The sequence below is a fragment of the Poecilia reticulata genome, chromosome 19, assembly GCF_904066995.2.
Source record: "Poecilia reticulata chromosome 19, P_reticulata-male-v2, whole genome shotgun sequence".
Taxonomy (NCBI): domain Eukaryota; kingdom Metazoa; phylum Chordata; class Actinopteri; order Cyprinodontiformes; family Poeciliidae; genus Poecilia; species Poecilia reticulata.
In genome coordinates this window covers 6,624,555-6,647,351 of record NC_088848.1, presented here as the reverse complement: position 1 = coordinate 6,647,351, position 22,797 = coordinate 6,624,555, and the positions used below count along the sequence as shown (strand labels likewise).

General features: G+C 37.4%; 2 protein-coding genes across 5 annotated transcripts; both read right to left on the bottom strand.

Annotated features, from left to right (window-relative positions):
* Window positions 1–714: 714 nt before the first annotated feature.
* tbx6 (T-box transcription factor 6) lies at window positions 715–8,182 on the bottom strand. The gene is given in 9 exon segments (XM_008436800.3): window positions 715–2,469; window positions 2,996–3,242; window positions 3,335–3,393; window positions 3,475–3,545; window positions 4,255–4,398; window positions 5,060–5,327; window positions 6,217–6,417; window positions 6,419–6,494; window positions 8,122–8,182. Coding segments are annotated over 9 exon segments (1,848 nt in total). The 3' UTR covers window positions 715–1,748.
* A 4,826-nt stretch (window positions 8,183–13,008) lies between these two features.
* Window positions 13,009–20,946, bottom strand: nif3l1 (NIF3 NGG1 interacting factor 3-like 1 (S. cerevisiae)). 4 transcript variants are annotated; one of them, XM_017310748.2, is made up of 7 exons: window positions 20,790–20,946; window positions 19,222–19,674; window positions 18,441–18,597; window positions 18,075–18,198; window positions 17,271–17,409; window positions 17,036–17,119; window positions 13,009–15,819 (listed from the first exon to the last, which is right to left on the bottom strand). In XM_017310748.2, exons 2-7 carry the CDS (start codon window positions 19,574–19,576, stop codon window positions 15,635–15,637), a joined length of 1,044 nt encoding a protein of 347 aa, XP_017166237.2. In that variant the 5' UTR covers window positions 19,577–19,674; window positions 20,790–20,946; the 3' UTR covers window positions 13,009–15,634. The 4 variants fall into 4 exon arrangements, with proteins under 4 accessions (XP_017166237.2, XP_008435021.3, XP_017166235.2 ...); XM_008436799.3 differs by having other exon boundaries at window positions 19,222–19,793; window positions 20,790–20,944; XM_017310746.2 differs by having other exon boundaries at window positions 19,222–19,793; window positions 20,795–20,944.
* Between the last annotated feature and the right edge of the window lie 1,851 nt (window positions 20,947–22,797).

Here is a 22,797-nt window from a genome sequence, read left to right as displayed (position 1 = left end):
CTTGAACCAACAATTAGCTTTTTGAAACCTATGTTGTCGGGGCCCGCCCAGTGTGGCATTCATGTCAGAATCGCCCTGTTTACCATTTTAAAACTATACTAAACAGTCAGTATTTTTTCATTGCATCTTGCAGTTTGGTGTACAATATGCAAAATATGTTTATTCCATACTTCATAGAAGAAGTTTATGTCTCAGAAATATTTGCCCTAATGGGACAAATTTGACTTTAAAAGTTGAAATTGTCTTATAAATAAACTTAAGGAAAGTTTCCATTTTATCGCCGATGTGTTGGAGGTAAAATATGGTTTCTCCCCAAAATGTTTAATACTTTTTTGCAACTTAAGCAAAACTAGAAGAGATGAGATCATTCAGGGACTGTTGGACACATCATGTGCAGCGAAGCCGGACCTTTCTGGTTTGTTTCTGCTTTTCTTCGTCTGTTTGTTCTTCACCTCAGAGGTTTGCAGAGGGGAGCTGCAGGACTGGTTGTTGTTCATAGAGATGCGTTAATGTGCAGCCAGGTGGTTTCTATGTGAAGTTTTCCCATCCGGCTTCCAGGATTTGTGTTATTAACATTTTGACCCAAAAATATACTTGTTAGAGTTTGAAAAGCAGTTTTTTTTCTTTTTTGCAGTTAATGTAGACTTACAGAAAAATAGCAATAGCATTACTTGTGCAGGGTTTAAGTAATCAGAAAAGACAAAAAAAACAACAATTTAAATAAAATATTTATTTTAAAACAAGGAAGAAAAATACAACATATGAAGTTCATGTTTAACAACTTAAAAAATAGAAATAACTTGTTGAGCAAAGATAAAAGAAAGAGATAACAGGACCAACATATTTTATATGGAATTAAAATGTTTAAAAATCAGAATTAAATTTAAATTGAGTTTTGGTCAGAATAACTTGTTCAGATTGTCTCATTTTGACAAAAATTAGCTTGAAAATCTTTCATCACTGAAAAGACGTTTATCACATAGAAACATTTATCTAAATGTGACTTCAGCAACGGTTTTCTCCAGGTACTCTGGTTTCCTCCCACAGTCCAAAAACATGACTGTCAGGTTAATTGGCCTCTCGAAATTGCCCCTAGGTATGAGTGTGTGTATGCATGGTTGTGTGTCCTGTGTGTCTCTGTGTTGCCCTGCGACAGACTGGCGACATGTCCAGGGTGACCCCGCCTCTCGCCCGGTACACTATCTGGAGATAGGCACCAGCAACCCTCCCGACCCCACTGAGGGACAAGGGTGTAAGAAAATGGATGGATGGACTTCAGCAACACTAAAAGACATTAAAAAACTTTGTTCTCAGTCAAATTGGTGTTTTAACAAACCTTCTAAATTGATGCCTTTACTTTTTATGGGCATGCATATTTGCTACAAATATTTACTTGAAATTCAAGAAGCCATAATAAATAAAACATTTTCTGTAAGCATGGTCTAATTTAGTTACCATATTTTCCACACTATAAGGCGCCCCTAAAAACCTTCAATTTCCTCAAAAGCCGACAGTGCGCCTTATAATCCGGTGCGCTTTATATATGGACCAATATTGAGCCACAACGGGTCTAGCAACTGTACTCTAATACACCATCATACCAAGCTGTACTTCAAAGTATATGCAAATCATCATTATTATCACCAATATTAATCAGCTGAACAGTTTGGCTCTCATACAAAGTTCACGACTGCTACTTCTAGTCTATTGCTAAATTCCCGTAAAGCGCCTTGAAACCAAACATTAATTTAAAACACTGCTCTTGTGCTGATGTAGGACCCTTGGGAGTGAGGGTGGCTCTGCTGGTGCTGTCTGTAAAGATGCCTGAAGGGTGCAGAGAGGGCGGAGTGGGGGTCCTGATGCAGGCGGAGAGGGTATGATGGGAAGGCGGGGTAAAGAGCTGGCGGAGGCGTGGAGGTCGGCTGAGGAATAAAAGCCTGGCGGTGCAATACCACCTCCGGACGATAGGGGGCAGTCGCGAACTGAGCTTGGTGGGTCAAGTTGGAGAAATTCAAAGCAGTGTTTTGAGTTACGTTTGGAAATGAGAGAGTTTTAATTTGTTGGGGAAGCGACGGCAACGCAAAAGTGTTGCAGGAACCATTAGCAGGTAAAGTAGCTAAAGAATATTCAGGTTCTGCATTCGTAGGGAGGATATTTGGATAAGTAAAAGCCGCCGAAGTGTGAACTAAACGTCCATTACTTGCATTAGCATCCGGTTCTCCATGCTGCACCTGAGAGGGAGGAGATGTTTGTGGATTTGACGGGCAGGTGAAATCAGCTGGAGTGTGGGGGCTGATTGCTTCCGGGATGAAGGCGCCATTAGCGGGGGAGGAAGAGGAGTCTGAAGGTGGAGGTGTGGGGAAGCTGAAGGAGCTGGAAGGGTAATCCACCGGAGGGAAGGATGGGTGAGGATGGGATGGAGGAGCAGAGAAGCTAGGCTCAAAGGTCGCTTCAGCCATGACGTCTGAGCTGTGAAGGAGAAAATAAACAGTTTATGCACTGTTTACGTCTTTCTATGACTGCGTTTTAGGGCCATACAAAAAAACAGAAAATCTCTTAGAAAAACTAAAAGTTTTGAGTTTCAACAGAACTTTCACCTTTTAAAACTCAGAAATAAATGATAAAATTCGAGATTTTTTTTCTGTCAAACTTGACTTTTGGATCTCAGTCATTTCTAACTTTTCTTCTAGAAAAGTTTTGAGATCTCAAATTGTGGGTTTCCTCTAGCAATTATTTTACTTTTCAACTCAAAAATTGTCTTTTTTTTTCTTGAAAATTTCAGGTTTTTTTGGGTGAAAATGTACTACTTTTTTTGTTTACAATGGCCTTAATACGCCATCTTACCTGTCCATATCCATTTAATCAGAGTTAGTAAAGTGGCAACGTTTCTTTTCTTGAAGAATGTTTTAAACCAGTATAAAAAAGCTTCTTATTTTTTACAAATCTGCATGATTCTGCAAATATTGTTCCAAAGATAACCAGCATATTTCCTCACCTTTCAATCAGATTGTGTGCCGCTTCGTTTTCCTGCGTTTCCTGCATCGTTACGCTGATATCTGGCATCTGGGAGGTCATGAAGGTCTGGGTCAGGTCCAGTGCGGGCTCTGGGACAGGATAGGACGCTTCCTCGGGTCTGAACCCGCAGGAAGAGTCGGGCAGCGGAGGGAGAGAGGCGAGCGCCAAAGCCTGCAGGTCGGAGCTGGAGGCCGCAGGTTTAACGGCTTCACAGGGATCACAGTTCACTTCACGGACAACGGGAGCAAAAATACAATCATCCATGTTTATTCCACATCAAAAACTGAATTAAAATGATAGTTCCTGTCATCTCTCTCACCAATTTCCAGAGTCTCCGTTAGCGCGACCATCTTGCGTTTCTGTCTTGCGTCTCTTTGCCTGCAAAAGAAGGAAAAAAGTTAAGTTTAGTTAATTTACGTTCAAGTTTTTAATTTTTAAGGGAATTTAGTTGCCGGTTACTTTTTGCTGTTCATGCCATCCTCTCGAAAGCCTTTAGCAAAAGGGTTGGAGTTGATCTTCAGCTCTGTGATCTGTAAACAAAGTTATTATTTTGACTCATTTCCACGGAAACTCTGAAGTTCCTTGCGAAAGCATTGATCGTTTTTTACATTTTGTCAAAATAAATTTACAAACTTTAATGGATTTCACAGAGATTTCTGTGACTGGCCTACAAAATGCATCAGTATCTGCTTTTACATTGACATTATAATCACACAATTGGACATTTTGAAAAGAAATTTGCTTAATGGAAACACACCAAGTTAAAAAAAATATTTTTTTGATAAGTTTTAGCACTAGGATGCGGTGATTTGTTTTGGCTATATCGAAATTGGTTTATTTTGCTAAACTGAATGTAAACAAATTGTTTTTGCATCACAAGAATCACATGATTAACAACTGGAAGTTGCCACTGGAGCAAACCAGGAAGAAGACGACGACAGGAAGTGGTAGGAGGATCGTGGCGCTGCATGTTTTTTAATGACTCGCCTGTGATTTTAGTTGAGTTTATTTTTTGTTGGAAACACCAAAATTGTGAAATTGTGTTCTTTCTACATTAGCGCAATAGCGACAAAGTTTTGCGTACATTTGTAATGAAAACTACTACTGTGACGAGCAAAAAAAAAAAAATAGACGGATTTCAAAGTTTTTGCAATAAAAAATCTTAGAAGTGTGGAATGCATTTGTTTCCAGCCTTGTATTATACTCTATCATCAAGTTTAATTTTAAAAAAAGCCGTACCTTGTTGTTCTGGTAAGCTGTGACTGTGATAAACTGGGTCTCCGGGAAAACGAAGCTGTGCTGTCCTCCGCCCCACCGTAACATGTCTCTGGCTTCCATCACATGGACTCTGGGCTGGTAGCGGTGCAGCGAGTGCAGGATTATCTTGAAGCAAAACCAAAATAAGATTCACTAAAAACATCAAAATCTAATGAAGCATGTTGCTACGACAAAGTATCGGGGCCATTGCAGACAGTGAAAAAATTTTGTAAATTTCCACCAAAAAACTAAAAGATTTTGAGATTAATCTCAAATTTTGTAGAAAAAACAAGAACATTTCTGAGTGTTAAGTCAAACATTTGCTAGAGAAAAACTCAAGCATTTTTAGATTAATATCAGAATTTGCTAGAAAAAAAAAGAAATCTATGCTCTAAAAGTTGAAAATTTGCTAGAAAAACAAGGAAATTTATTAGTTCTAAAAGTCAAGAATTTGCTAGAAAAAAACCTCAAATTTTGAGATAAATTACAGAAATTTTGTAATTCAAGTTGAATATTTTCAACTTTTGAATCTTGCCAACAAAAGTTGAAATTTTTTTTTTACTTTTGAAACTATTTAAAAAAAATCAATCTCAATTAGTTTTTATCTTGCAAACTTTTGACTTTTTGAGCTCAGAAATGTCCTTGTTTGTTTCTGGAAAGTTTCTTAGATCAATCTAAAAGATTCTGTGTTTCTTGGCAGGAATGTACTACTCCTCCTTCTTTTTCTCTGTCTGCAGCAGCCCCAACACGCCGTCGTGCGTTGCCCCCTTAGCCTGCATGCACTCACATGTCCCTGTGCGTCCAGGGTGTTGTTGGTGAGCTTGGCGTAGTGGAAGGAGATGGTGCGGCTCTGCCAGTGGGTGCCGGTGGCGGGCGAGTCCGGGTGGATGAAGACGCGGTCGGGCAGCCTGGCCTCTGCCCCGCCGACGGCCTGCCAGCCGCCGCCCTGGAAGCGGTAGCGGGAGTTATCGGCCGGGACGACGTCCAGCAGGAGGATGTAGCGGAGAGACGGGTTCAGACCCGACAGTTTCAGTCTTAGGCCCGGGAACATCCGCCTGCAAGACGGAGAAATTAAAGAAAATGTTTGGCGTCTTTTAGAGCTGCAGGCAGGTCCTGTAGAAAATGAAACTCTGTTTTATTGGGATTTTAAAGCTGGAAAAAAGGTTTAGTTTAAAGAGCAAATATCTTACTAGACTTTAAGACAAAATTAATTAGAAACAACTTTTCAACACAATACGAGTTAAAAGTTAATTCCTTAGTATTGATGAAAATGTACTAGTTTCACTGACAGATTATTTCACTTATAGGAAAAATGAAATAATTTGCAAGTAGAACTGGTAAATTTTTTAAACCAATATTAAGGAATTATTGACTTTAAAAAATCTACAGCTGATTAAAAATTACTTCTAAGTTAGTTTGGTCTTATTTGAAATGTTTAAAATATTTCCTCTAGAAACTAAACCAAAATACTTTGTAAGACTTATACTTCTGTAAGGTTATAAGTGTCTTGCTCCATTGTTATTCGTAAAGTAGTTAGTTGCACTAGACTGAAAATGCTTGATAAGATTTTGTTTTGCAGTGTATCAGTTATATAACAAGCTGTGTTATTTATACGTAAACTACCTTCTTTTTGTGTCATTCACACAAATGACATGTAATAGATTGTTCTTGATTTTTCTTTATTTCAAAACCTAAAAATAAATCAAAATTCTTTGAAATAAAAAGACAAATTTCCTAAAAAGTTGTAGGTTTTATTAAGTTGGACTGGGAGCACAAGCAGCTCTTTACATTGTTCCTCTTAACTAGTAACTAGATGTTGTAATTTACTGACCTGTGAAGGCCTCAGAAGTTTGTTTGAGAAGATGAAATACAATAAAGTCCTTTAAAACGGTGTTGTTTTAGTGCTTAGAGGTGTCATTTATGGTTGTGTGCAGAGGTGCCGACCTGCCCTTCTTGGTGATGATCATCTCGGTTCCCACTGAGCTGAACTGCTTCCATAACGACGAGTTCTCCAGCTCCATCTTCACCTCGTCTTTGTGGGGTTTGGAGGACGACTCCCCGGCGCCCAGAAGCCTCGGCACCGCGTCGCACACGGGAGGAAGCAGAGGTAAACGTGCAGGAGCTTCCCTGTCTGCAAAACAAAACGTCAGTTTCAGTGAGAGGATACAAGATAAACGACTCATCTTCCAGCTTCTCGGTTCTTCTAAACGTTTTAATTTTTGCTCCATTTGCGCCATTTTTCTGAATTTAGAAGAACTTACCTGACTTGGATGAATGTCATGTTCTTTTATCTTTCCCATTTTGAGATGCTAACACTGCAATATCTTACAAAGTATTTTTCTTCTAGTTTCTCAAACAGGTTATAGTACAGCTGAAATAATACAAAACTAACTTATAAGTAACTTTAAGTAATTGTTGTAAGTCAATACTTCTTCAAAATTGATGAAAAACGAACTTTTTATAAATATTAAGGAATTGTTGCATTAAAACAAGGTTCTATATCTTGCTAAAAACTTACTTGTAAGTTAGTTTTCTCTTATTTAAAGTGTGAAACATTTCTGCACTCTATGTGAGAAAATATAGAATATGCAAAAACACAATGTTACCACATATTTTTTGTCTAGTTTTTAGTGCAGATATCTTAGTACACTTAAAATAAGACAGAACTAACTTACAGGTAGCTCTTCAGTGATATACAGCAGCTTGTTTTAAGTCAGTAATTCCTTAATATTGATGAAAAAGTTCAAGTTCCACTGCCACCGTTACCTAGCAATCCCAGCCGTTACCTAGCAACCCCAGCCTTTACCTAGCAACCCACTGGCAGATTATTTCACTTGGAACAATAACTTTTTCCCATGTTATAAGTAAAATAACCTGCCAGAGAAACTCCCTTCATAGTTTGTTTTAATTTTAGGCTTCATGTTACATAGGACATTTTATCCTGCTGTTTTGTCTTATTGTTTTTAAATTGTTTTATGTTTAAGGCCCATCTGAGGACGTACATTTCTATAAATATTAGTGTTTAGTATTTGTTTATGTATAACACTTGTCAGGATGCAAATAAACAATAAAGAGAGAAAGAAATTACTTTTTCATAAGGAATTAAAACAGGCTCCTATATTTTGCTAAAAAATTACTAGTAAGTTAATTTTGTCTCATTTCAAGTGAACTTAGATATTTGCACTAAAAACAAACCAAGAATACTTTGTATGGGGTGCTGTGGTGGCCCAGGGGAAAAGCACAGCCCATGTATTTAGACCTTAGTCCTCATGCTGGTGGTCGCAGGTTCGATTCCTGGCCTGGTGACATTTGTTGCATGTCTTCCCCCTCTCTCATTACCCTCTTTTCTGTCAAACTACCTTCAAATAAAGGCAACTAGAGCCAACAAAACCTTTAAAAAATACTTTGTAAAATGTAGTTTTTTGCAGTGATCAGGTCGTACATGTTTCCATTTTTACACTGCAAAAACGCAAAATCTTGCGAGATATTTTTTGCCTATTTTCTAGTGCAACTAATTTACAAGTAACTTTTCAGTGAGGTATGGTAGCTTATTTTCAGTAAATAATCCCTTAATATTGTTGAAAAATTTCTAGTCCCATTGGTAGATTATTTCACTTATAATGTAGAAAAAAAAGTATTGTTATAAGTGAAATAATCTGTGAGCATAACTAGTAGTTAGTCATCAATATTAAAGAATTATTTACTTAAAACAAGTTCTTATATCTTGTAAGTTAGTTTTGTCTTATTTTAAGTGAACCAAAACATTTACATTAGAAACTAGACATAAATTCCTGGTAATATTTAGTGTTTTTGCAGTGTGAACAGGTTTTCATGGTCCAAGCCTCTCACCTCTGTAGAAGCAGTCTCCCATCCGTTGAGTCAGACCCGGGTACATCTCCACATTCAGCATTCTCCTTGTCCTTTTGTCTCACCTGTCCTCCTCGTTTACTGCACATAAACTCACTTCTTCACCTGGCTTTTCCCTTTTTCCTCTAAAATAAGTTTCAGAGTTGTTAATTTAGCTTCTTGCTCGTCGTCGGTCTGTGTTTCTGTCGCCGTCCTGCGCTGTAAGAGCTCTCTGCCCCGGCCGGTTCGGTTAAATAGGTGTGTCGGACTTCACACCTTCGGCCAAATGGCCCTATTTTCACTTCGCTCCTCATTTCTCCTCCCTGTCCTCTAAACTTTACTTCTGCCTCTGCTCGGAAAACATAAACATTAATGGTCGTCATGGATTTGACTGGAAAAATCTGACTTTTTTTGAGTGTTTATTAGTCAAACAAAAGTGACAGGTGTGTTCTTCATTTACGCAGCAAAAACACAAAATATTACCAAGTATTTCTGTCTAGTTTCTAGTGCAAATATGTTAGTACATATGAAATGAGACAAAACTAACTTTTCAGCATTATATGGGAGCTTGTTTTACGTAAATAATTTGTGAATATTTATTAAAAAGTAATTTATTTAACTTATTTGTACTTTTTCATCAATGTAAGGAATTATAGGTTTAGCTTCTATAACTTGCTGAAAAGTTGCGTTTTAATTAGTTTTGTCATATTTCAAGTTTGCTAACATATTTGCACTAGAAACAAATCAAAAATACTTGGTAAGATTTTCTGTTTTTGCAGTGTAGTTGGGTGATGTCAGCAGTTTTAAAAGGATTTTTAGAAAACTTACTTTAAATCTGAGTTTGGGACCATCTATCTGTTAATTTAAGATTGGCCCAGTTTCCTTTGGAGAAATGCTTGAATTCAGAAGATAAAATATCTACAATATCCAAGACAGATTTCAGTCTAGAGTTTGACTAGGCCACTTTCAGACTTCCTCTAATCCTCTGATTTATTGTCCTGCTGCAGAGTCAAAGCAACAGAGAAAAATTTAAGATTTAATCAATGAAAGCAAGTTGAAGGAAGCAAAATAGCCCCAAATCAGGTGATTTTTATTGTTAATCATGACCTCTGACCTTAACTGGGGCAGTTTTTTGACCTCCAGGGTGAATCATCAGTGAGCTTTTGGAATAATTTGGATTGATTGCGTTCTCTGGCGTCCCTTTAAAGACTGATTGATGCCACAGTTTTTGTTTTTCTACTTTGATTTTGTTTTTCAGATCCTTCAGCCATAAAGGACATTTTATTTAAGTTATATATTATTTCTGCAGGTCAGACAACATCCAGAACTTGGTTTGAACTGTAATTTTAGTGCATAATATCCAGAGTTCAATAATAACTAGTTAAGTTTACTCATTTAAATTTACTTGAGAAACTTTAAAAAAAATACTTTTAGGAGTACTTTTACATTGTTGTACTTTTTACTCTTACTTGAGGGTTTTTATTATGAAGTATTTCTACTCTTACTTCAGTAAAATTTCTGGATTTTTTTCCTACTGAATGAAAAACAAACATGTTTTAACCAAACATTTTTTGCCTGATTTTGTTTCTTTTTGTTACTTATATAAATAATTGTCATTTTTGTCATTTAAATATCAAAATTTCCCGCTTAATTTAATATTTTGGTCTGTCTGAAGATGTAATTTTTAAATATTAAATGACTGATAATTTGATTAGTTACTCAGTACTTGAGTAGACTTTTTACCAAATACTTTTTTATTCTTACTTGAGTAATTTTTGGACAGATACTTTTTTTGCTAGTGCAAATATCTTAGTAAAACTTGTATAAATAACTTTTGAGCAAGATATGAGCTTATTTTAAGGCAGTAATTCCTTAATACTGATACTGATTTTAGGTTAAATTATTCCACATACAGTCATATGAAAAAGTTTGGGCACCCCTATTAATCTTAATCATTGTTATTTCTAAATATTTGGGCGTTTGCAACAGCTATTTCAGTTTGATACAGCCAATAACTTGTGGACACAGGAATATTTCAGTATTGAAATTAAGTTTATTGGACTAAAAAAAAATAGTGCAGTACGCATTAACACAAAATTTGACAGGTGCAAAAGTATGGGCACCTCAACAGAAAAGGGACATTAATATTTAGTAGATCCTCCTTTTGCAAAAATAACAGCCTCTAGTCGCTTCCTGTAGCTTTTAATGAGTTCCTGGATCCTGGATGAAGGTATTTTTGACCATTCCTCTTTACAAAACAATTCCAGTTCAGTTAAGTTTGATGGTCGCCGAGCATGGACAGCCCACTTCAAATCATCCCACAGATGTTCAATGACATTCAGGTCTGCGGACTGGATGGCCATTCCAGAACATTGTAATTGTTCCTCTGCATGAATGCCTGAGTAGATTTGGAGAGGTGCTTTGGATCATTGTCTTGCTGAAATATCCATCCCCGGCGTAACTTCCAACTTTGTAACTGATTCTTGAACATTATTCTCAAGAATCTGTTGATATTGATTGGAATCCATGCGACCCTCAACTTTAACAAGACTCCCAGTGCCGGCACTGGCCACACAGCCCCAAAGCATGATGGAACCTCCACCAAATTTCCCAGTGGATAGCAAGTGTTTTTCTTGGAAAGCTGTGTTTTTTTGCCGCCATGCATAAGGCCTTTTTTATGACCAAACAACTCAATCTTTGTTTCATCAGTCCACAGGACCTTATTCCAAAATGAAGCTGGCTTGTCCAAATGTACTTTTGCATACCTCAAGAGGCTCTGTTTGTGGCGTGCTTGCAGAAAAGGCTTCTTTCGCATCACTCTCCCATACAGCTTCTCCTGTGCAAAGTGCGCTGAATTGTTGGAACGATGCACAGTGACACCATCTGCAGCAAGATGATGCTGCAGGACTTTGGAGGTGGTCTATGGGTTGTCCTTGACTGTTCTCACCATTCTTCTTCTCTGCCTCTGTGATATTTTTCTTGGCCTGCCACTTCTGGGCTTAACAAGAACTGTCCCAGTGGTCTTCCATTTCCTTACTATGCTCCTCACAGTGGAAACTGACAGCTGAAATCTCAGACAACTTTTTGTATCCTTCCCCTAAACAACTATGTTGAACAATCTTTGTTTTCAGATCATTTGAGAGCTGTTTTGAGGTGCCCATGATGCCACTCTTCAGAGGAGATTCAAATAGGAGAACAACTTGCATTTGGCCACATTAAATACCTTTTCTCATGATTGGCTACACCTGGCTATGAAGTTCAAAGCTTAATGAGGTTACCAGACCAATTTTGTGCATCAGTAGGTCAGTGAAAAGTAGTTAAAGGTATTCAAATCAATGAAATGATAAGGGTACCCAAATTTTTGCACCTGTCCAATTTTGTTTTGATCCATATTGCATATTTCTGTTAGTACAATAAACCTCATTTCAGTACTGAAATATTACTGTGTTCATCAGTTATTAGATATATCAAACTGAAATAGCTGTTGCAAACACTAAAATATCTAGAAATAAAAATGATTAAGATCAATAGGGGTGCCCACACTTTTTCATATGACTGTATAATAAGACATTTTTCCCATGTTATAAAAGAAGTAATCTGGCAGTAGAACTACTACTTTTTCTTCAGTATTAAGGAATTAGTGACTTAATATAAGCTCCTATATCTTACTCAACAGTTATTTGTTATAGTAAGATTTTGTCTTTTTGCAATGTAGGTTTTAATTAATCAAAATGTCAGATTGACTTAAATGAAATTTAATCTGGTTATATTTAAACTTTAAGTGCAACAAAAAAGAAAACAGAAGATTTTGCAGATATTTGAACTTGTTTGAGGATCTTCATTAGACACTAAATCATACAAACTTCTCACTAATTTTCAGTTTTTCTGTTTGTTTTGTAGTTCTGTGTTGCACATGAAGCAGCTGCTGTGTTTTATTCCAGATTATCCAGATTATGTGAAGCATTTCTGCATGCAGGTTGGTCTGGTTGCAGTAACGGCGGCCGCCCCCTGCAGCTGCTTGATGACACGTTTCTTCCTGCCTGTTAAACTCCCTTCAGGGGGTCAGGCTCTGGATGCAGTTTGGCTCACAGCTGCAGTTTGGTCTCTAGATAAACATGAGTGTCTGCATCTTTTTATATGCGTCTGAGTTCAGGTGCATCTCCTAGATCTGGAGATTAAGACAGTATTTACAGCTACCTACAACTATCTGAATTATTTAGTTGTTTATGTCAAACACCTGTCCTCGCTGTTCAGCATCTAAGCTCAGTGTCATCTAGAGCTGCTAATGTAATTTTTTTAACTAATGTTGAATTTTTTTTTTGTTTTAATTTCATCTCAGAATTTTATGACTCAAGAAGAAAACTCACCAAATCTCAAAGCTTAATCCTGATTTTCATCCAGATTGAGCTGAAAACCAGCTTCCTGTCTGTCACTGTGTGGGGCGATAATTATGTTTCCACAGCTGTTTTAGGCTAACAAGTAGATAAACTTTTTGCCATTAAAGCAACTTTTTTTTGCATCTTTAAGGGTTTTTTTGGTTAAATTGTAATTTCCTGCTAATAATATAACTACCTCTTAATAATTAAAGTTATTGTAATTTCTTTAGAAAAAAAAGGAAGCAAGTAAAAAAAAAAAGAAAGAAAAAAAAAACTTAAAATCAGAAACTTGGTGTAATGTAAAAAAAAAAAAAATTCTCAGTCGTATTGTAAGGAAGAGGATTTGGGCCACTGGGGAAAAAATTTAATTTTTTCTCTCATAGCTCTAGTTTTTTCCTCAGAATGAATTTTGACTTTTTTGTTAGACCTTGCAGTTTTCTCTCTCATACTATCTGACTTTTCTTTTTTTTTTAGAATTTGTAATTTTCTCTATCGGAATTCTGACTTTTAGAATTTGTAATTTTCTCTATCGGAATTCTGACTTTTTTTTCTCTTGAGTTCAGGCTTTTTTTTTTTAAGAGCCCAGACTTTTTTCTGAGAATTTGCACTCTTTTCTTAGAATTCATACTTTTCTCTCAATATTCAGATTTTTTTCTCTCAGAAGTTTCACTTTAATCTCCCTTTTAATCTTCTGAAATCAAATTTAAAAATTCTGAGAAAAAAAATCAGATTTTTTTCAATATGGCTTTAAAGTAAAATCTCCCTTTTTTTTTTATAGAACACCTAATAACCAATTTTTGTCTTTTTTTCCCTCTTCCTTTTTCTTCTCTACTCCTCTCCTGATATCTAGATTTTCCAGGAGTTCTCATTAAAGCAGAATGCTGTTTCCTGGTTAGCAGGGAAAAGCAAACTACCAGGCCTCATACCGGGCTGCTTCCAGCCTCCTCTGCCGACATAAAACAGCGACAGCTGGAGTCGGTTTACACCAGCCAGCTCTACGTGTTGTTTTAGTTGCTGTTTTCCTTCGCCATTTGTGTTTGTCGTCGGGGATGAAAGTGAGCGCAGCTCGAGGGGAAGCAGAGGTGTGAACGTCAAGCCGAGGTCGAGGTCGTTCCACCTTGATGGGAGCGGCGAGGCGTTCGATGGCTCTTAATGTTTTTACGGACGGACAGGTGTAGCCGCTGATGAGGACTGTTAGTTTTGTTTGGGGGCAGCTGGAAACATCAGGACTAAGAGCCCAACACTTTAACATGGATGTGTTAAATGGTTTGATGTCCACCCATGTTTGCTCTGAGGGGTTTAAAGGTCATTCTTTGAGGAATTTATGACACATCCCAATCCGCTGTTTGTCATTATTTGGCTCTAAATCCTCTGAGTCGAGCTCTGATTGAACCCTTCATGCAGAAATGAGATTTCTGATTCCCTACTTTGCTACTGAACAAGCTTTTTAATCTGATCGGGATTACTTTTGGTCCTGTGCTCTATGTAATTACTTCCTTTTAGAGAAAATTTGTCGATCCAAGCATTTCTTTTTAACCCCCCACACACTGTAAAAACACAACATCTTACCAAGTATTTTGGTTTAGTTTTGTAGTGCAAATATCTTACTACACTTTGAATAAGACAAAACTAACAAGTAACTTTTCAGCAAGATACGTTGTTTAAAATAAATAAATTAAAAAATACTAATTTTATTGGGAGATCATTTACACTTCACTTATGGAAAAAATGTCATAAGTTTTTAAAAAATTAGAAGAATATTGAAGAACTTCTTAAATGTTAAGGAATTATTGAATTAAAACCAGCTCCTATATCTTGCTGGAAAAGTTTGCTTTGTCTTATTTAAGGTGTATTTTCACAGCAAAAATACTAGATTCAGTGTTTTTGCAATGAGATCTAAAATAAGTGATTCATATTTATGACCTGGAAGCAAAATATACATTTTCCCTCGAGGTGAGCACTAAGTGACTGCTGAGTCTAAGGTTTTCTCCATATTTGTGAGGAAACATATTTGGAGCACAGACACAGTAACCTTCTTTACTTTGTCTTCAACTTTACTTAATACGCAAGGACCAAACCTCAAAATTAACAAATTAAAAAATTTTTTACGTCTAGATCTTTGCATTTAACAGCTTGTCTTTAATTTGATGAATATCAGTTATATTACAGATGTTTCTATTCTGGATATAAATTGAGATTCTTGTCTGAAAATGGCAAAAGTTTATATCTGAAAATTCTGTATACAGATTAAATTATATGAAAGAAACACTACAAAAACACAACATGTTACTTTTTCTTCTAGGAGCTTGGTTTAAGTCAGTAATTCCTCAACACTGATTAAAAATTATTAGTTTTTACACTTACACCATGGGGAAAAACATCTTGTTATAAGTGAAATAATATGCCAGTAGAACCGGGTTGCTAGGCAACAGGGTGGGCTTGGCTGAGGTTGCTAGGTAACGGTGCCACTGCAACTAGAATGTTTTCATTAATATTGAGGAATTATTGACCTGGAACAGTGTTTCTCAACCCTGGTCCACATCGCCCCCCTGTCCTGCATGTTTTAGGTGTTTCCCTTCTGCCACACACCTGAATTGTATCTCTGGGTGATTAACAGGCTTCTGCAGCACTTGATGGTCATGCAATCATTTGAATCAGCTGTTTTGGAATAGAGGCACATCTAAAACATGCAGAGCAGGGGGGCGGTGAGGACCAGGGTTGAGAAACACTGACCTAGAACAAGCCTATATTTCTTGCTGAAAAGTTACTTTTAAATTAGTTTTGACTTTTTTCTAGTGTCCTAAAATATTTGCATTAGAAACTAAACAAAACTACTTGGTGAGATTTTGTGTTTTTGCAGTGCACGAAGGCTGAAGCCCCTGTATGTTGGGATTATGTCTCTCTGTGTGTCATCCAGAAATAGATCCACTGCTTACTCCATGCATTTAAATTACAGATTATCTCCTTTATCTTCAGCTCTCACTTGCAAGATGATGTTTTTTTCCCCTAACATGCATAAAAGCTACTTTAATCAAAATATATACTTTCCATCACAGCCTGTTTTTACAAAAAAAGCAGCCTTTTTATGTTCAGTAGACAATTTTCCTGTGTTTTATGATTTATTTGTAACTCCGAGTCCTTCAGACGACCTCCAGCGGGTCTCTGTCAGCCTTGGACAGCACCACCGTCACGGCGTCGGGCAGCCGCACGGCGAGACGCTCCCTGAACACGGCCAGGAAACCGCGCTCGCTGTTGCTGTGGTCACTCAGGATGACACTGGTTCCCTTCGCCACCGCATCCAAAACCTCATGATGGGACATCTCACCTGGAAGATCAGATTTAATTACACCACAGGCACGAACTTATCAAGCAAACCTAACTTAATAAAGAGAATCAAAAGGTAAAGATGTGGAAAAAGCTTTAAAGGTGACCCAGTATAATTCCTTGAATAGGTTAGGATCAGTCTATGGGCCAAACATGACATGTTCTTTACGTTTTGTGCACAAAATCATTCTTGTATAATGAGATTTTAATCTGGTCAGTCCTGCCTACTAAAGTCACTTTAGATCCAAATAAGCTGCTGCTGGCCACGTTCCCCAACTCAACGTTTACACTCCCACGTGAAAATGGCTACAAACAGTTGTGCAATTATACAACTGTACATCTTTGAAAAGCAGAAGTGGAGCCTCCTGCACAACCCAAAAGCAAGCAGCAAGTGGTTTCTGAATGGTATGTTGGCAACAAAACACTTATCTTTCCCAGCAGCCATTGTAAAACACACGCAAGCGGTAAAACTAAATCTGTTGGAGCTCCGCTTGGGTTGCAAGGTAACAAGACTTGGCTCTGCTGGGGTTGCTAGGTAACGGTGTGGTGCCTGTCGAATGTGACTTAATGTTGAAATGACTTGTTTTCCAGTTACCAAAAGCATAACTTTAAAAAACCGGCCGAGTGTCTCTTTTTTAAGCACTTGAGTTGTTTTAAAGGCAGTAGAAACCCAAACGGAAGAACAAAAACATGCAAAATAGGTAGTTGCTACTTCAGACTCTGTGACCTGTAACAGGAGATTTGTTTCCTTTTTTTGTGGTACACCGTTGTGATAATTGAGTTTTATTTACATACTTAGTTTATTTCTATCTTGTTGCTGTTTGTGTTGTGTTGTCACATGATGCAGGATAGGAAAATGTACAAACTGGATAAATATCAGTTATTGATATTGGTCCAAATTTTTGAATTGTTGTGTTCCCATTAACCTTAAAATTATGCAAATTGGAATTACAAAAATAATTTCGCTGAATGGAAACACTGCAATGGTTTTTTTTTCCAACATTAGCAGAATATTAAAAGATTTGTGGACATTTGTAATGAAAAAGCAGCTTCTGTTTGTGGTGGCGAGATTGTTCTACATCTCTCCTTGTTTGTCACAGTTTCAGTTGTTTTAAACATTTTGTACATATGAAGATCATTTTAAAGCTTGTTTTTCCATATTTGCCAGAAGTGGCAGTAAATGTTTGTCTACAGCTCCAGTTTGTTTCCAGATTTACCGGTGATGAAGAGGTCGGCCTGGACGCCGCTCAGCACCGAGGCTCCAGAGCCGGCACAAACCGCAGCGGTGCAGACTGAGGACTCTGAAATAAATCACAATGACCCATTATTATCGTCTTAAGAAGACTGATTTGTCAAAAATATGTTCTTCACGGAAGGTAAGTGCAATAAATAAAGATTTAAATGTTAGAAAATATGCTGCTTAGTGACGAGTTTGTGTCCAGTTTTCCTCGCCTAATGTCCTGCCTGCTCCCAGAGCCAAACGGAGATTAGCTAATCCCAAATGAGATTTCATCTTCTGGATAGCTGTTGCCACGGTGACCGGCTGGTCCAAAACGCTGAGACGTCCTTGGCCGTGGCCTGGGAGAGGAGCCTGCAGGTGACATCATAACTTTACTTCATTTTGTGGAAAAATGCATTAAACTCCAAAGTTTAAAATACAGCTTGGGTTAAAACAATTAATCAAATTAATTGTGATTGATTGTTGAAATCTTTAAAATCGATTAGTTGTTAACTGAAGTTTACAGACTCAAAGTTAATTTGCTGAAAGAACAGCACATTCAGAGCTGTAATTAAGACTAAATTGTACAAAAAATATGTATTTTTTTGTTTACAAGGTAAAAAAAACAAAAACTTTTGTCTGTAAATATGTTTTACCCAGAACTGCTCAAGTCACCTGGTTCAATTTTATTTTTAAATCTCCTTTTGCTGTCCAATTATTAATCAGTTAACCCAAAAAATAACCAAATGATCAGCTCTACTCTGTAGATGCATTGTTTGCTACAAATGATCAAGGTTTCACTAATAGAATGCTATGTTATTGCATTTTAGGCAATAAAATATTTTTTTTTTGTTAAAGGAATTGAATTGTTTGCATTTTTAATATTACACAAAATAGGCTTAAGTGTTAAATGGTTAAATTTTTTTGGTTAAATGAAAAAATATAGAAAATGTGGCCATTTTTCAAATCCGGTTAATCGCCAGAATAATCGATTGCTAAAATAATCTTCAGCTGCAGACATAACTTTAAAATTGTACCTTCTCCAACTTGAGGATGCTGAGGGACTGGCAGGGAGCGCTGTGCTTTAACAGTATCTGGACACTAGGGGTCAGTGCTGAGGCACTGCAGGTTAAGCTGACATGGATGCCGCTGCTGTCTGGTCTGTGGTGAAGCAAAAAAAGTATTTTATTTTCAATGCAATGGACTAAAAATTATAGGGGTTTTTTTTTGTTTTATTTTGGTTTTTTGCAGCTTTGTTGGAATAAATGACAAAATCCCCACAAAGTGTATGATTCCTAACCAATAGATTAGACTTGACTTTTTAAATCTTGCGTCATGTAAACCATATAAACTGCAGATTCTTACACACATATTGCAGGATAAGTGTTTAATATTGACACTACCTGCTGCCCGAACACTGCAGCGCTGTTCCATCATCACTGGTCTTCAGCTCCTCCACAACAGCGTTCAGCTCCTCTGGACTCCTCACCATGAATTCCAGTTTGTGACTGTGGGAGGCGCCGCCGTGGGCCTGACTGAGCACAGACACCTGACCGCTGCCTGGCAGACAAAGATGAGGGAAAAAAACCCAGCTTCAACTTAATTTACTGGGATTTTCTGTGGTGTAGAACAGGAGCAACAAATGATGAAACGAACTGCAAAAACATGAACAATGCAAACTCCAAAAAACACAAACAAAAAGAATAAATGATGCGGAAAAATACTGCAAACTGCAAAAACAGAAGTAAAAGGAAAAGTGCCACAAAATGCAAAGTGAGTATAAAAAGCTGTAAACTCGCTGCCTTTGCAGCAATTTTTTTTGTGTTTGCATCAGTTCTTTTCTTTAACATTTCAACCAGTGTTGAAGTTTGGTTGTAGTAATGGTTTTGCTATTGCAACGGCTTTATGGTTGCAGCAATTTTGTCTGTGTCTGAATCAGTTTTCTGTTCCAATTTTGTTGGCTGTCAGCTTTTACTTCAATTTTCTATGATTACAGCATTTCCCACTTGCAGCATAGTCAAAGTCCAGACCTCAAGTGAACTAAGAATCTGTGATGAGACTTAAATATTGCTGTCTGACAAATAGTTTCTTTTTTTGTATTCTTTTTGTAAAGGTTTGAAAACGATTTATAATTTTACTTCACAACACTCAAAAACAAAACGAAGAAGCTTCATGGCGTCTCACCCAGTCCACCAACCAGCCAGTCGTTTACCCCTCCCTTCATGCTGTCCCAGGACGTATGCGGGGAGAAGACCGCCATCCCGGCCTCAACGGCCCGGATGGCCAACCGCTGCTTCCAGTCTTTCTGAGCCAGCCGCTTGATTGGCCGAAACAACGGCGGGTGGTACGAGACGATGAGGTCACAGCTCAGGGCCTCTGCCTCCTCCATGACAGCGTCCGTCAGGTCGTTGGTCAGCAGGACGGTTTTGATTGGCCGAGGTTTGCTGGGCTCCACCAGCAGGCCAACGTTATCCCACGATTCGGCCAGAGACAGAGGAGCGAGCTGCTCCAGAACCTGCAGAACCTCCTTCAGCTCCATTGGGCCGGCAGAGACCGAGAGGCGGCGGGCGGAGGGAGAATTAACCGAGGAACGCAGAAGAAGACCTGAGGTCAGTCTGCTCTGAGTGGCGGATGAAGCTGAGAGAAACAGAGCTGAAGTGTTAAAGTTTGAATTTTTACAGATTAAACATCTTCTGCTTTTCAGAAAGGAAAAAGTCCAAGAGAGATTTCTCCATCCTGGCAGCATCAGTGGAGATCTGTCAGGACAAAAAGAAAATAAACACAAAACAGCTGTTATTTTAACAATACATAGCTCCAACCAGTCAGAACTGGAAGTGATCTGCGCCATCTTAGTAGGCAAATGCGCCGCAATAAATAGCAGACATATGGCTTCAAGACTAACAAAAAGAAAGTATCTGGACACAAATGTGCGAGAAAGATACATGAACATAACGGCCGCCGTCAGATGATGAAAAATGTAAAAATCTATATTTATTGTAATGTTTGGTTTATTTTACCTACAGCAACAAAAAAACATTAAATATTTTAAAGAAAATATTCAGATTTTTTAATTATAGAAATGTGATCTACAAATCTTACTGGCATACAATCGTGTTGGGTTGAAACCTTGTAGGTCACTTTTACTGCATTTAGCAAAGTTTAACTTGCTAAATGCAAGTTAAACTTGTCTTCAGACCTGCTGTTGAGTAAAAGTTGCTAAATTATTGGGGTCACCATTACTATTAAGTTAAATCAAAAAGTGTGGTTAAATAAAGAAAAATACTGTACCTAAAATTTCCACATTTATAAAGATTTTGTCTTTAAAAATATTTCCCAGATTTTTTAAATTTTATTTTTATTTATTTATTTATTTTAAACCTACCTGCATCAAACGTTCAGCCAAATTGATTGTGGGGCCACAAAAATTAATTCCAAGGGCTGCAAATGGCCCTCGGACCGTACTTTTACCACTCTGCTGTAAGTTTCACTTTTTAAAATTGAGTCACAATAATGCATACATTTTAAAACGGCCTTTCTATTCGGTATCACCATTTTAAACATCAAACAAACTTATGGATATTCCAGGGCGCGGAAGCTTAGTTTAATATTAGCATTAGCTACTCTGCTCATAGACAAGACGCTAGCAGCAGAGCTATCGCTAGCAGCAGAGCTAACGCTAGCATTTCCTTTGCAGTTAACGGCTAGACTCAACCTCTGCACGTCGTAACAAATGTGAGCAGAAATGGACTCACCTTACCCGGGTCTGCGTTTTAAACAAATCACGATTTCAGGAGTTACGTTGCTAAAATGATCTAAGTCGGAAAAGTGAAACAGAACAGCACACTTTTAGCAGAAATCTCAAAATGTCCTTTCTAGGCTTCCATCTGCTTGTAGATGGGAGAGATTACGACTACTGAAGGTTTAGGATTTTACAGTATGGTGAAATAAAGAATAGCAAGTCATTAGAAAGTAATTCCTAACTTGCTTTGCATTTTAATTTTAAATGATTAAAGAAAATGAACTAGTTTTATTTTATTCCACGCTTTTGGGGGAAAAAAACATAATCCCAGCTCAACCCAAATGTATTTAATTGATTCATTAATTTCTAATCAATCAAACATATCCAAATCAAGCAACAACACTTACTAGTCAGACTTTAGAAGATACTAAACGTATAAGAATAAATATATAATAGAAAATACTGTGATAAAATAGTATGTTACTTAATCTTATGTTTTTACAGTAAGAGAATGATTAGCAGAGAAAATGTTTTTGAAACATTTTGTATTTTAAAAGGAAGTTCTTTTTGCTGAGATCTTTTAGAGATTAATTATCTTTATACTTACTGCTTTGGTTTTAGAGTAATTACATTCTAAAAAATAAAAGGATCCTAAATTATTTAACCAACTTTTTGTATCATTAAAACAAAGAAGTTTATCCGGCTAATAGAGGAAATTTAATCAACATTCTTTAGCCTTGGTGTTACACAATACAGGTTATTTACAAGATTATGAAACAAACCTCCACATTAAACTAAACATAAAAAGACGAGACGACTATGATGAGCCGTGCTAAGGTGGAGCTGGTCAGAGTTCAGCTTCATATACGCAGAAGGATTACCAGTCTGGCAATAAAGCAAATGAAACATGGCTGCAGATGAAGATTGCTGAAGGGTTAAACCTGCAGGTCTGACACGAAAGCAGGCTTCTGGGCAGACTGGCTTCCTCGGGATTGAGAGTGACCAAGAGGGAGATTAGTCTGGATTAAAGCAACAAAAAAAAAAGGTTGATGCTCGATGTTAGGATGAGGGAAGGATCAGATAAACGGCACGGTATCCATCATTACATCATCTAATTCTTCCTTCTCCATTAACATGAACAGAATTTACATAAATGCACAAATAGAAATGATTAAAAACAAACAAATTAGTTTTAAAATATCCCAATAAGAGTTATATTTTTTTTGGTAATATCGTTGTTTATGTTCAGTCTGTTTAGTGGGATTCACAGATGTGTTTTAGGTTCAGCCTGTTCACTGAGAGAACTGCTTTATTCCGGTTAATTGGCACTATAAGCCCCCTGCGCCCCATCTGTCCGCCAGTTTCAGGCTCAGCACAGTTTGTCGCTCTGCTTTAACATCTGTCCACATGTCTGCCGAGTCCACATGGGAACGCACAGAGCGTCCCTGTCCACTTTCCGAATTTCCAACTAGGCATTTAATCTCCGCTGGAAAGGATTTGGAGCTTTCTGACAAAGTATTAGAAGATAAAGCACCAGAAACCTCTGAACCCAGGTCAGCGGTGGAAGTAAAGACTCTGTGTTCATGCAGTGATATACCAGGAAAAATGGGATAATTAGATTATGGAGCTTTTATTTTATTTTTTTAGATATTCTTTTGGTTTTAATTTTAAGCATTTCCCCCCAATGGACTTAATTCTCTTATGCAAGAGGTATGATATGTCATTTTGTACAGTAATTGCTCAATCGTAAAATATTTGTGCTCACATGATGTTTTTGACTTACAAATCCCTTATTTTGGGAAAAATCCATAAAATGATATAACCAATATGCAGGGCCGGCCCACGCCTTTTTGGGGCCCTAATCAGATTTTCATTTGGGGCCCCCCTTTACCAACATGTCAACAACAAACACTTTATCGTTCCAAATCTACGTGTAATGTACCTTTAGCTTTGTTTGTAGCTATCTTGCATCATGCCAGAGTTGTCATGGCTTTTTATTTTAACCTTAGAATAGAAGTAAA

Excerpts from the sequence above, each read along its gene's own strand:
- nif3l1 (XM_008436799.3), bottom strand. The coding sequence starts at position 19,783 with ATGCTGCCAGGATGGAGAAATCTCTCTTGGACTTTTTCCTTTCTGAAA. Across the intron at positions 17,410-18,074 it reads GCATCCTCAAGTTGGAGAAG|GCTCCTCTCCCAGGCCACGG; the intron begins GTACAATTTTAA and ends TGTCACCTGCAG. Across the intron at positions 15,820-17,035 it reads GGCCGACCTCTTCATCACCG|GTGAGATGTCCCATCATGAG; the intron begins GTAAATCTGGAA and ends CTGATCTTCCAG.